This window comes from Phodopus roborovskii, unplaced genomic scaffold (assembly GCF_943737965.1).
Source record: "Phodopus roborovskii unplaced genomic scaffold, PHOROB, whole genome shotgun sequence".
Classification (NCBI taxonomy): Eukaryota; Metazoa; Chordata; class Mammalia; order Rodentia; family Cricetidae; genus Phodopus; species Phodopus roborovskii.
The window spans coordinates 5,778,296-5,792,857 of record NW_026126585.1 but is presented as its reverse complement, the minus strand read 5'-3'; the positions used below and the strand labels follow the sequence as shown (position 1 = coordinate 5,792,857).

At 48.1% G+C, this 14,562-nt stretch overlaps 1 protein-coding gene across 1 annotated transcript in view; it reads left to right on the top strand.

Annotated features, from left to right (window-relative positions):
- Positions 1-14,562, top strand: part of Cfap221 (cilia and flagella associated protein 221) — a 68,970-nt gene that overhangs the window by 33,772 nt on the left and 20,636 nt on the right. The window contains exons 8-15 of the mRNA XM_051203980.1: positions 3,715-3,874; positions 5,212-5,329; positions 5,407-5,518; positions 5,715-5,823; positions 8,086-8,173; positions 9,692-9,781; positions 11,028-11,126; positions 13,317-13,422. Coding sequence (XP_051059937.1) covers positions 3,715-3,874; positions 5,212-5,329; positions 5,407-5,518; positions 5,715-5,823; positions 8,086-8,173; positions 9,692-9,781; positions 11,028-11,126; positions 13,317-13,422 — 882 coding nt within the window. The remainder of the gene's footprint in view (positions 1-3,714; positions 3,875-5,211; positions 5,330-5,406; positions 5,519-5,714; positions 5,824-8,085; positions 8,174-9,691; positions 9,782-11,027; positions 11,127-13,316; positions 13,423-14,562) is intronic.

The following is a 14,562-nucleotide window of genomic DNA, read 5'->3' as shown; positions in this document are numbered from 1 at the left end:
ATTCCCATCAACCGCATGGTGGCTCACAGCCACCTGTAGTGAGATCTGGTGCCCTCTTCCGGCCTGCAGGTGTACATGCGGACAGAACACTGTATACATAGTAAATAAATAACTCTTTAAAAAGAAAAACAAAACAATTTTTAAGAAGCATTTCATGGAAATAGAGACTGGACCCGTGGCCAGGAGATGGGATGGTAAGCAGGCTCCCGTTAGAGGGAGTAAATGCACAGTAGGATACCTGAGGCCAATAGCATAGAGCTCAAGAGGCCACGGAGTGGGGCTGCAGAGAGGCCAGTTAGTAGAGTGCTTGCTGCACACGTCAGCCTTGGTCGCCAGCACCCACGTAAAAGCCAGGCGTGGTGACGCTTGCTACAGTCCGGCTCTAGGGATGCAATGACAGGAGCCCTGCACTTGCTAGTCACATACATAGCCAGTGAGTGTGCAGTGTTCATGGAGGTCTGAAGAGCTGGAGCCGCCTGATGGTAGTGCCGGGACCAAACTCAAGCCTTCAACAAGAGCAGCAAATACTCTTAACCCCTGAGCCATCTCTTCAGCCAGGACTTTCTTGGCTTTGAGGTTTTGCTGTTACTGTTATTTGGTGTCTGCTATTGTTTGTCTTGCTAGGCGGTGCAGACCAGCCTAGACCTGGAGATCCTCATGCCATGGTCTCCTGGGTCCTGGGATCTATCCCCACACATCACCACACCCAGCTCCCGGCCCTGTGAATTAACATCATTCATTACTCCTGGTTACACTGTAGTGTAGTGATCTGTAATTGATCCAAGAATAGTGGTTCGGGCTTTGCATTTTTCTGTCACCTTTTAATGTATTTATTTCATGTTCTTGTGTGTGCATATGTTCGTATTGTGAGCAGAGGACAACTCTCTCGTTTGTTGTCTCCTTCTGCCACATGGGTCTGGAGATGAGACTCGGGTCATCAGGCTCAGCAGCGTTCATCTTTACAGCAAGCCATCTCACTGCCTGCTCCACAGATACACTTGTCTGCAGAGTGACCTAGAAGTCACTATGTAGCGAAGGATCGCCTTGAACTTCTGATCCTGCTACCTCTGCCTCTGCCTCCTGGGTGTTGGCACCACTAATGTTGGTTTGTGTGGGGTTGGGGATCTTCGTGCATGCTGGGTAAGCATCCTACAGACCGAGCCACGCCCCCCCAGCCCCGAGACAGATTTTTTTTTTTCCAATTGAGGTTAAATATTGAGGATACCTTGCTTACTTATAAAACATTACTCCTTTGTGCCACTATGAATTTTGGCCAAGCAGTTGTTGCCAAACCTTGGCTCATATTTTACAACTGTCAACATTGCACAGCCTGTCACTTTCATGTTCAAGCAATGGAGCTGCACTAACAGAGTAAAAACAAAAACAAAAGAAGCAAAATCCAGCTTACTGTGGTGGCCTGCGCTATGTCTCCACAGCAGGCTTTATGTATTATGTCTAGGTGGGGAGCACTTAAAAATTAATCACCCAGGTCAAGGTAACATTAATCCTCACCCCAGAGCTTGTTCTTACGTCTTTACATTAATGAGCTGGCGTGAAGCATTAGGATGCTCTTGGCCTCAAGTCCTGAATGGCCTGTAGATCCCACAGGATGATGCTCTGACCAAGCGATGCTGAAGGTATTAAAGTCTCTCCAGTTGAGATTTCTACACAAATGGTCTGCTGTTGGCCTGCAGACCCAGCGTCTCTGGTGATTCTTTCTAAGTGACCGTGGGCTTAAGATGCAACAGTAGCCTGCACTTAACAAATGTGACCTCGGTCTCTGTGTGTGTGTGTGTGTTTGTGTGTGTGTGCATGCGCGCCCTCGAGTGTGCATGCTCACACCGGGATGCCTACCTTAACTGTCCCCCTCCTTACCTTTTGAGGCAGAGTCCCTCACTGTTTCTGCTAGGCTGGCCTGTGAGCTCCAGGCACTCTCCTGTCTCCACCCTTCCCAGTGCTGCTGGGGTTACACATGCTTTGCTTTGTCAGGTTTTACATGGGTGTTGGGGAGCCCAGCTCACATCCTTATGCTTGTACAGCAAGCCCTTTGCCCACTGAGCCATAAACCCAGTCTTCCATATTACCTATATGACATAATGGCTTGTGATGGTATTTTCACATGTATATGTAATGCATTTTGATCATATTCACCCCTGGTCCCCTACCCCTCCACTGACCCTGCTCTTCCTAACTAGCCCCCCCCCCACTTCCATGTGTGTGTCCTGCTGCGTTTCATGAGGGATTGCTTACAGGAGCACGGGCACCTTGTCAGTGGCTACACCACTGGGGAGGATGTCTCTCCCTCTCTTAGAAACTATTGACGGCCCGTTTTTAAAGACCCACAGGAGAGGTACAGTAGGTAAAACAGCCGTGACCTAGTGTCTGTCTTGGGTGCTTGCAATTCCCCGGGAAGGTAACGTTCAGGGAGGACCCACACAGAGATGTCACACAGTTCCGACAACCTTTCGGGAGAATGGCCGTGAGATAGTATGGGTCGGTGATGGGCAGGACCACACCTTGACTGGGACAGCTTAGCTATACACATCGCTTGCCTTCTGTTTAAATCTGAGCCTCATATCATGGGTGGACTTGCGGGCCGCTGGGCCTCTTCATTCTCCTAGGTGCACTGGCTAAACCTCTTTTTTCTGTTTTTATTTTTTTTTCTTTAGTTTGTCTCTTTAACGACTTATTGAAGATGAATGCTACAGCCTGACTTGTTAGGGCTGTGTTAGGCTGTGACCCTAACAACCCTAGGACACACGGTGTTCTAAGCCCGATTGGTACCAGATACACGAAGGAGGATATGGCAGAAGTGCTGTTTAACAGTGGAAGGGACGCCAGTTCATCGGAAAGATTCGAAAGGAGGGGCTGGGGGTGTAACCTCGTGGTAGAACGAATTGCCAAGCATGGATAAGGCCTTGGACTTCAGCCCCAACACTAGGGAGAAAGGGAGGGAGGGGAGGGAAGGAGGAAGATTTGGAGGAAAGAGCAAAGTTACAGAAAAACACATGGAGTTGAACTGTCTGGACTCAAACTCCTGGAAGTGTGTGTTCCTAGTTCTCCTTATTGCTCACAGCACTGGCGTTGCATTCTGGCCGTTTGCTCTAGGGTCAGCACTCTGGGAATTTACCTTTGAGGCACGGATACAGACGGATTTGGCCGTATTTGTATAACTACACGATCAGATAATTGTTGGGAAGGATTTGTGCGGTCGCTGATAAGCAAGGTCTGTGTCAACGCTCAGAAGTGGAGTCATGTGCACTCTGAAGAGATTGTAGAGTGAGCAGAGGCACACCCACGCTGCGCTGGGAAGATGGGGTTGGGGTTGCCTTGTCAGCTGCGCTTGGTGAGCAGAGCAGATGCCTCTGTGATGGCTAATCCTGCCTGGCAATGCCAGAAGGGGAAAAAACCTGGGCAGGGCATGGGTTCATCAAAGTGGGACATCCCATTCCACGGCCTGGGGTCTTAGACAATAAAAAGAATAAAGTGAGCTGAGCACAGCATCTCTCTCTCTCTCTCTCCCTCTCTCTCTCTGCTCCCTAACTGTGGCTACCATGTGACCAGCTACCATGACTCTCCACCATGATGGACTGTGAGTCCTCAAACTGTGAGCCAGAACAAACCCTCCCTTCCTTAAACTGCTTTTGTTGGGTATTTTGTCACAGCCACAAGAAAAATGACTGATGAGATCACATCCCCCCCCTTTCATTACAGGAATAATTCCAGCTAACGGGAAGGCAAATGTAACTGTCAAGTTCACACCCGTCCAGTACGGGATGGCACAAATAAAAATTCAGTTGTGGATCTCACAGTTCAACTCTCAGCCGTACGAATGTGTCTTCACTGGGACCTGCCACCCCAACATGGCCTTGCCGTACGGTTTCTTCATGTTTCTGTCTACTCAGGTAGCCCAGGCTGGCCTCGGGCTCACTGTAGAACCAAGATGATTTTAACATTCCTGCCGCCTCCACCTCTGGAGTGCTGGGATATGCATCGCTACACCTAGTTTATATGGTGCTGGGGACAGAACCCAGGACTCTGCATTCTAGACAAGCACCCTACTAACTGAGCTAGAGCCACAGCCCCAATTGTTTCTTAACACTTCATCAAAAGTCCAACCCAATCCAGTTATGAACATTGTGGTGCGCACTTGGAATCTTACCACTGAGGAGGCTGAGGTGGGAAGATCATGGGTTCAAAGGTAGCCTGAACTATATAGCAAGCGCCTGCCTTTAAACGAATAAGAAGAACCCGGATTTTCTCTCTCTTCCTGTAACACCCCCAGACGTTTGTTTTTAAAGCCGGGGGTGCATATCATTCATTGGTCTCTTGCCTGGCATGTGTGTAATCCCAGCTTCAACCCAGCACTACAGAAACAACACTTGAATTACAAGAGGAGTCTACATAACAGGCTCTAGAGCATAGAGGCAGGTGGCCTCCCAACCTAGCGGGAAGCCCACCCCGGGTTTTCTTTTTGTTTTCCAGAGAGCATAATTATTCTTTCACTAGGAAAGTAAATCAAAGTCATGCTTTCTAAAATAAGCAGCTTAAACTGTTGAAGAGCTTCAGGCTAGAAATAAATAATCTAGACCACCAGAGCGTTCCTTAGCCTGTGGTGCGATTCTACTTCTCATATTCATGAGGAATGCAAAGGAGAGAGGGCTCAGCACCTAAGGTGCTTGCCGCCAAGACTGAGTTCCATACCTGGGACCCACATAGTAGAGGGAGAGTGATGTTGTCCTCTGATCTCCACATGCATGTCATGGCGCGCGCACACACACGCACACACACACACACACACACATACACACATTTTTAAGGATGGGAAGGAAGACAACCACTGGTGTATATATGTATCCGTACATAAGTACATATACACATGTATGTGATTATATGTTAATATACTGATATGAAATGTGTTTCCATGAACAAACTTAGTTTAATTATAATACTGATCCACAAGTGATAGTTTTATCAGAAAGAACACAAAAACAAATGCCTTGAGCTGTGGGGTATAGAGATGGGCAGAGATAGGTTCTGCTGGCTGACCTAGTGGAAGGCTTGGGTTGTTCCCAGCACCAGCATGGCAGCTCGCACCTGTCTGTAACTCCAACTCTGGGAAATCAGGTACACCGGCAGCAACCATAAAGTAAAAATAAATCTTTAAACTGTTGCAGTATTCACTAACTTCCCATCTGTTTTAAACTCCAGATTAGAAGAGTTCAAAAGAGTAAATAATCGTTCTAGGAAAGTAAACATTCCTCCAGAAAAAACAGCATATGTTCACTTTTACCAGACTCCCGCAAAGGCAAAGCCTCAGAAGCTTAAGGTAAATGGGGGGGGGCACCCCCAGTGCAATGGAGAGGCTGGGACAAAAGAACTCACCCCTCCCTCCTTGGTCCTCAGGAAATCGAGTACCACAACCTGCGGTTTCCAGCAGATCTGTCCAATCCATTCGCCGTGGCAACCGTCTTAAACCAAGAGCCAGGGAAGTTGAAGATTAAGCAATTAAGACAAGGTAACTGCCACTTGGTCTGCCACAAACCAGTCCCTAGGGCAGAATAAGAAAGAAATGTGTCCAGCCACATGTATTATTTACGAGCAAAACTCGGTTAGATGTCTGTTAGGCGGCATGGTTAGAAACACAATTGTGTTTGTCTGGGCAAGTGACTGATTTGATTACAGCAACGATCTCTGCCCACTCCTGCCTCCAGTCCTGGACCAGGGTGACGAAGTCTCCAAAACCAGACAGATGAAGGAGGCGCTCTTCGAACAGAAAGTCAGACAGAATATCCTGGAAGAGAGCGAGAACCATCTTAAGTGGTAAATATTGAGGGATAATGTGTATTAAGTGACAAGGTGACTGCTTTCAGGGGGATGGCCTTTGACGCAGGAGACAAAATGACAAGCAATTACTGATAAACTCCCATGGCGAATCCAATTATTCCTTCTCCTCAGCCCGTGTTTCTAGCTCAGAGTGGGTCGCCATTAGAAATACATTATTGTAACTAAGACATGTTGTTTCCTACACAGCAGACAAGGCAGGACAATAGTGAGCTGTACAAGACTTGGCCCCGCCTCCCTGCCACCCAGCCCCGCTCAGCGGGAGCAGCTGGGGACAGTCCCGGTTGCAGACATTCAGGGCAAAGCATTCTTGTGCCTCGGTGGTCAAATAGACTTTTTCTTTCTGTATTAGTTTAGACTATAGAACCCCAGGACCCTCGCCATGTGTTCATCTTGAGTAAGTCAGTGAAAATGCACATGCCCCGTTATTTTTTCCTAGAGACGCATTTGCTTTCTTAAATTGTGTATTTAAACTCACAGCAGTATCTGTTTGGAAGTCCTATGTGGTGTGTACATGCTATGACACACCTGTGAAGGCCAGAGGACAGCTTGAGAGAGTTGGCTCCAGAGATGGAACTGGGGTGCCAGGCGCGGTGGCTCTAGGCCATCTCACCTGCCCATGTCTAATCTTTAATCTCTTCTAACTTACAGTTTAAAATAAATACTAAATTCACGTACTATCCAATGGTGCAAATTTTTTTTTAAGATTTGTTTATTGTATATATAGTATTCTGTCTGCATGTATCCCTGTCTGCCAGCAGAGGGCACCAGATCTCATTACAGGTGGTTGTGAGCCACCATGTGGTAGCTGGGGATTGAACTGGAAGAGCAGTCAGTGCTCTTAACCTCTGAGCCATCTCTCCAGCCCCAGATGGTGCAAATTTTAGTCATAGGCTTCTGTCACTTAAGACATTTTCAAGATCCATCCACATCTCAGCATTTATGACTAGTTCACCTTTTGTAACTATCATGTTCCATTGTGTAGTATACCACAGCTCAATCTCTAGGTTGTTTCTTCATTTTCAACAGCAACACTGGAGAGGAGCAGCTGTTCTACATCCTCAGCAACACCTGTTGCTTTGTATGGTTTAGAGCTCTATTTCCCTGACTACTAGTGATGCTAAGTATTTGGTGTGTGCGTGCGTGCGCGTGCGCGTGTGCGTGCATGTGCATGTGTGTGTGCGATAGAGTATATATGAGTGTGTGTGTGAGTGTGTGTGGGGGGGAGAGAGACAGAATGTGTGTGTTAGAGTATTGTGTGAGTGTGTGTGTGTGAAAGAGACTGAGTGTTATGTGGATGTGAGTGTGAAAGAGTGTGTGTGTGTGAGAGAGAGAGACAGAGAGAGAGAGACAGAGAGACAGAGAGAGAGAGACAGAGAGACAGAGAGAGAGAGAGCTTGTGGAAGGTAGAAGTAACCCTCCGGTATTGCTCCTCAGGTGTCATCCACCTGGTATCATTTGTCTTATTTGATGTGGAACCCTGTTTCGTCTGCATGTTTGTGGGTGCATATGTGTTAACAGTGGGGGCCAGAAGAGGGGCATCAGATCCCCTGGCACTGGAGTCACAGTCCCTTGTGAGCTGCCATGTAGGGGCTACTAAAGGAACCCGGGCCCTCTGGAAGAGCTGTCTCTCTAGCCCCAACCTTGTTTTCTGAGACAGGGCCTCTCATGGCCTGGAGCTTTCTAAGCAGGCTGGGGTGGCTGTCATTGGATCTGCCTGAACCTCCACAGTGCCAGGATAATAAGAGCATACCACCACTCATGGCTTTTTGTGCAAGGCTCCTGCTCCTAGGGACTAAGCTCGGGCTCTCACGCTGGCAAAGCAAACACTCTTAGGCCCTTGTTACATTAATTTGTAGACATTTTTAACATAAGTCATTAGAAGATTGGCTTTCTTTTCCTCCTGCCTCTTTCTCCTCCTCCTCCTCCTCCTCCTTTCTCTTCTTTTCTTCTTCTTCCTTTGGTTTTGGTTTTTCAAGACAGGGTATCTCTGTGTAGCTCCGTCTGTCCAGGGACTCGCTCTGTAAATCAGACTGGCCAGAACTCAGAGATTCCCCTGCCTCTGCCCCCCAAGGGCTGGGATTAAAGGCGTGCACCACCAGCGCCTGGGATAAGCTTCATTTCTCATGTGACATATTATTCACCCCAGCCTTTCACTTTCTCGACATTCCTTCTCGGTTATAAAATCAAGCTAAAACACTCATGGCTGACGGCTTCTGGAGGTTGTATTTTTCTCCACAGGCAGGTGCACCTTGGTAAAGAACACACAACTTTAAAGTATAGAAAAGAGCTCGGTGAGGAGCGGCAAAAAGCACAGGAGAAGTACAAGGTCAGAATGGCTGCTGAGTCAATATCATTTATGTCACTGCATCAGGGGAAAGGCAATTTGTATAAAGCTGAGATTACCACTGAATGTCAGAGCGTTTGCCTTGTATGTTTGAGGCCCTGGGCTCAATTCCGGGGGTGGGAGGGGGGAGGCAGAGGGCTGAGCACACATAAACTGCTAATTGTAAGTGGAGTGTCTATAGATGACACAAGAAACCTATGCTGGGTCTGCTGGGGACATTCAGAAGCCAGAGAAAGAGTGAGCTCAGTCAAAATAAGAAGCAAGAATTAGCAGAGGACTTCAAATGAAGGCACTTACTCAGGCTCTGGCCGTGGTTCTGGATGAGTGGTTCCTGCCCTGTGATCTGCAGTACATGGGAAGGAGAGGCCCCAAACCGTTGTCAGGAGCCACCCAAGAGCTGGATGGCAGGTAGAGTCACATGCCATGGTGCTAGGGACTGAGGCATTGGCATATGAATTATAGGCAATCCAGTTAATCCCCCCCCTCTCCACAAACAACAACAAAAACCAGCAAAGCTTAGTAGTGTGAACTTCAGGGTCTCAGTGAGTAGAAAGGATATGGACATGGCCAATCTCTTTTTTAAAGATGTATTTAATTGTACTTATCTGTACACGTGAGTGGCTGTGTGCGAGTATGCATCTGTGAGTGGGTGCCTGTGGGGGCCGGAAGAGGACATCTTCTCCCCTGGAGCTGGAGTTCCAGGCAGTAGTGAGCCGCTCAACACAGTGGTAGGTAGGGCCCCTCTGCAAGGCCAGCAACCACTCTTGACTACAAAGCTACCTCTGTGGCCTCTGTGGCCTCTGTGGCCTCTGTGGCCTCTGGGTCATTACAGCCTCTGTGGCCAGCCTTTGGGGCATTACTGCCTTTGTGGCGTTACCATATGTTGTCATGTACAGAGTTCACACTGGAGGACCTGCAACCTAGTTACCAAAACACCCGGTATTGTTCAAGTCCCATGGTTCGTGAGGGACTGATTCCTAGCTAGCTGGGGCTCTCTGTGAGGTGGAGGCAGGGAGATAGAAGCTCAGGGTCATCCTCAGACATATAGTGAATTTGAGGCCAGCCTGGGCTACATGAGACCCTTGTTGTTATTAAAGCTCCCCATTCTTGAACAGTAAGAGTAGTGAATGCTTTAACTTGCCAGCACTCCATGGCAGGGCAGCTCATTGTCCAATAGGTTCCATGAGCTTTATTTTTGTTTTGTTTTTTTGTTTGTTTGTTTGTTTGGTGTGTGTGTGTGTGTGTTGGTTTTGGGTTTTCTGTTTTTCTTTTGGTTGTGTTTGTTCTTTGAGACTGGGTTTCTCTGTGTAGCCCTGGCTGTCGTGGAACTCGCTTTGTAGACCAGATTGGCCTCGAATTCACAGAGAGCCGCCTGCCTCGGTGCTGGGATTAAAGGGGCGTGCCATTACTGCCTGCCTGGCTCCCCCAGGAGCTTTAAATTGAAATTTTATACATTCATCTTTGACTTTAATATGTCTCCTCATATAAAAAAAAATCCAGCAAGACCGAGATGATCCTGTTTTCGAGGAAGAATTTCAGCGACTCCAGACTTTACAGAGCAACAAGAGAATTGTCCGTGAGCTGGAGGAGGTAAGTAATTTCTCTTCACCTAATCAAGTGCCAACCCTTAACTATTCATTTCCAAAGGCACCAACGAGTTTCACGGAAATCCCTTCACCAGGAGGAAACAATTGTTTTTAGTATGCTTTTTTTTTTCCCAGGTGCTATCTTAACCTGTCTTGGTTTCCTTTCTGATCAAAAGTAACTTAAGGAGCCTGGAGGCAGCTCTGTGGTTCATGCTGCTCTCTCTAAGGACCCAAGTGCAGTTCCCAACATCCATGTCAGCATCTCAAAGCATCCTGGAACTCCAGCTTTAGGGAATCCGATGCCCTCCTCTGGATTATACAGATAAAAAAAAAAAAAAAAAAAAAAAAAAAAACTTAGGGGCACGAAGGTTTATTTGGCTCATAACCACAATCTATTGTCAAGGGGTCTCGAGGCAGGAGTTCCCAGGCAGGCCTGCTTTTCTCACAGCCAAAGAAGTATCCAGAGCCCATGGAGGGACACTTACCAGCTGGCTCATAGGCAGGCTTACACTTAAATTTCTTAAACAATCCAGGGTGGGATGGGCCCTCATACTATTTAACAATCAAGGTAAGACCCTAAGCCCCCACCCCCACCCCCACCACCCCCACCACGCCCAAAGTGCCCACGGGCAGTCACATCCAGGTGATTCCTCTCTTCTCAGATGTCTCTAGGCCGTGACAATCTAAATCGAACTAGGATGCTATGTATTTGCAAGTGAAATGTCCAGACTTATAATTGTGGTCTGGGGAGATGCTCAGCTGGTAAAGTGCATGTCACACAAGCTTGAAGGCCCGAGTTCAATCCCAACACCCACATAAAAAGCCAGCTATGCTCGGAGGATCCATAGCCAGTCTATTCAAATTAGTGAGCTCTACTTACTGCAAGAGACTCTGCCTCAAAAAAAAAAAAAAAAAAAAAAAAAAAAAAAAAAAAGTGGGAGCTGGAGAAATTGCTCAGTGGTGAGAACACTGGCTGTTCTTCTCCAAGAAGACCCAATTGGATTCCCAGCACCAACACGGGAGTTCTGGAGGTTGGCCCCCGCCTGATTCTGTGACAGTGTCTGGCTAAGTAGGCCAGAATCACTTCAAATTCATGATGCTCCTGCCTCAGCTTCCCGAATGCTGACATTACAGACATGTGCTACCACACCCAGACAGAGATCAGACTCTAAAACGTTTATGAAACACTCATGCCAAAGAGTTTTCTTTGTATTTGAATGTAAGGTGTGCCTATGCTTTTATCTTCACAGAAAATCCAGGAATTCCATCCTAATTTTGATCCACTCATTAACAACATGTGGCTCAACAGATTCCGGGCACAGAGGCGGTTTCAGCAAGCAGCTCGCAAGGTGACTCTCAGCTCTAGACTGCCTTCTTTAGTTTTTGACCTGTCTAGTTGTCAGCAGAGGGGCGGGGATCAAATAATGGCCTTGTAGGAAGGAAGTATTAGAGATGCAGCTCACACAGTATGATGCAGCTCACACAGTATAAATATCACCTCTGCAAAGCATCTCACTGAGTAAGCGTTCCAGGCTCCTCTCTGCTGCCCTGATATACACTCTGACCAAAAGCAGCTTGGAGGAAGAAGCCTTTGTTTGACATACACTTCCAGGCCACCATCCATCATGAGGGAACTCGGGGCAGGAACTGAAGCAGAAACCATGAAGAAATGCAGCTCACTGGCTCAGGCTCGCACTCAGCTGTGGGCTGGGTCTTCGTGCATCAGTTAGCAATCAACAGTCTTCCACAGATGGCCTGATCAGGGAAATCCCGGATAGGATGGAGTTAAAGCAACTAGTGCAGTAAGGTCTTAATGCAGTCACGTATTTAGAAAGTCATTGATGCGATGTGAGTTCTCTATCTATTTGGTCAGGGTCTATACCCCAGGGGTACCTTGAACTCACTGTGTAGTAACTCCCGATCCTCCTGCCTCCACTTCCTGACTGTTAGGTACAGGTGTGGGCCACCACACCAGGTGCATACTATGGATGGAACCTGGGGCTTTGTGTAACCCAGGCAAGCCCTCTACAGAGCTACTCCCCTGCCTGCTACCTAGTTTTAGAACATTTTTATTGCCCAGAAAGGAGCAGTCCCTACCCATCCCCTTCCTCCGCAAGCTCCTGGCAGCCAATACATCTACACTCTATCCCTATGGACTTGGATTTTCTGGACATTTCATGAAAATGGACTCGTACAGTGTTAGACCTTTTGTAACTGGCTCCTCTCACTTTGTATCTTCAGTGGTATCATAAGGAGCGCTTCACTCTCTCTTTTTTTTAATCACTGTGTGATGTTCCACTGTTGGGATAGCCCAGGTTTTCTTTATCTGTCCATACACGCATGGGCATCCCAGCAGTTTTCATCACTTGGCCTATTCTGAGTAACGCTGCTACAAACATTCACACCCAAGTCAGGGGACATGGCTTTTTCTTCTAAAGCAACGGGATATTGGGGGAAATTGTTTCAGTGGAGAATGGGGAATCTCAGAGGTGACACGGGCTCACTGCCATTACCTATATACTGCCAAGTACATGCACAGCCTCCAGGGACTTCCTGCGGTCAGGATGGATAAAGAAGCATCTCATGGGGCTGGGCAGATGGTTCAGTCAGGACAGCACTTACCATTTACATGAGGACAGGAGTCCAGATCCTTAGCCCCTGTGTAAAGGGTCAGGTGTGGTGGCATGGGCCTGTACTCCTAATATTAGGGCCACTGAAAAAGGATGATCCTGGGACTCCAGCCAGCCTAGCCAAATCTGAGAGCTCGGGGTTCAGTGAGAGACCCTGTCTCAAAAAATAAGGGGAGACACAATTGAGAACAACACCCAGTATCAATTTCTGGCCTTCATAAGCACATGCATGCTTACACACACACACACACACTCGCTCATGGACACATGCATACACCACACCACACCACACAAAAGCTTCTAGGGTTCTAATGCAACCCTAGAACGAGCCATGTCTGACTGCAGCCACACCTCTGTCCTTCACACTGTCCCCATCCTCTTCCAAGAACACCATCCCCTGCCCTGGGCTTGTGTTCCCATTCCCCCTCCCTGACCAAAACACTCCCCTGCCTCCCTATGGGTCGCCTTGCCCTTTGGACCAACTGGTCTACCTATCCTCAAAGGAGCAATCCTTCTAGTCTTTGATGCAAAGAATGTGCTGTTCACCCTCCCATCCTCCCAAGCCCCGCCCCCCCCCAGTGTCTTATGCCACCTGTAGACCTCTGTCTCTTCCTTTTGAGTGTGGCTTCTATAGGGGACAAAGCCATCCTCAAACAAGGGAGAACAGTGACGAAGATGTGGTGTGCTGTTGAGCTTTCTCCTGCCGTGACAAAATACCTTAAGTAGTCAACGCGGAACAAGAGAAGTCATTCGTTGGCTCAGTTCCAGAGGTTTCTTTCCATTGCACTGGAGCCCGTGGCCATGTAGTGTATAGCGGGAAATGCTTGCTGGTGTGAAGCCGCCCACCTCATGACAGCCAAGAGAACCTTGCGCCAACTCCTACTTTGAAGTTGTCCTTTCCCATCCCAGGTCATGCTTGAACGGAGGTTGCACATTATGCTGAGAGCTATTCGTGAAATGGACAAAGAAGGCATAATGAGAAAGCTCGTCAAAGCCAAGCGATCACTAATACAAGGTATGGAGAGGCTAGCGATGCTGCTACCCATGGCCTCTTAGAGGGCTCTTTCCCGATGCACTCGGCTCTGGCGATATCAAATCTCATCCCAGATTCTACACACCAGTTTTGCGTGGCCATTAAGATGAACCAATACCAACTTCCTGGCTTAAGATTACACAAATTCAGGGACAGAGGGACGGCGCAGAAAGCAAAGCCCTTGCCTTGAAAATGTAAGGACCTGAGTTCAACCCCTGAAAACCACATAAGAGGCAGGTACAGTTGTTGCCAGTGACAGTGAGATGGGGGGCAGAGACAGCAAGGTGCCTAGGAGCTCCCTGGCACCTAGCCTAGCCTCTAGTTCCAGGTCTATGGGAGACCCTATCACAAACAGAAGGTAGAAAATGCCTGAGAACTGACAGCCAACTTCAGCATCCACATGATATGCACAAACATACATATGTGTACGCACAGGAACACATAAATGTCACAGCTTCTGGCGATCAGGAATCGAAAACCAAGGTGTCAGCAGGACAGTTCCTTGTCTTGGACGCTACTGTTGAAAGCTGCCTGCTTCCCTTGGCTCCTGGCTCCTTCCTCATGTCACTTTTACCTTTCAGGCCTGCCTGGAAAAGCTCTCCACTTTGGGAGGCCTGATTTACTGACATCTACCAGGTCCCCCTCACCACGTGTGAATTCCCATGTGTAACTGCTCACCCTTGAGGGTGTGGCTATGGATATCTCTGGGCGTTATTTCCACACCTGCCTCAGATCTCCATGCCAGCTGTCAGTCACGGAGGTCTACCCACCCTAGGCTGAGTGGTGTCACGGGTGCAGTCTGGCTTCAGCTCAAACTCCCGCTGTCCACTGATGCTTCTCATCAGCAGGGACACAAGGACACTTGTCTATATACTTGCTGAATGATTGATTGACTCTAGGGTATACTCAGCCTAGCTTTTACACGAGCAGCTTTAAGCCTCATACTGTCTCTTGTTCTGGAAAATCTGATTGTTAGGGCTGGGGACATAGTTCAGTCAGGAAAGGACGTGGCTTGCAAATGTGAGGACCTGTATTTGATCCCCAGAACCCACATAGAAAAAGCCGGCCATGGTGGCACATGCTTGCAATCCCAGCACTGGGAAGATGGAGACAGGAGCCCTG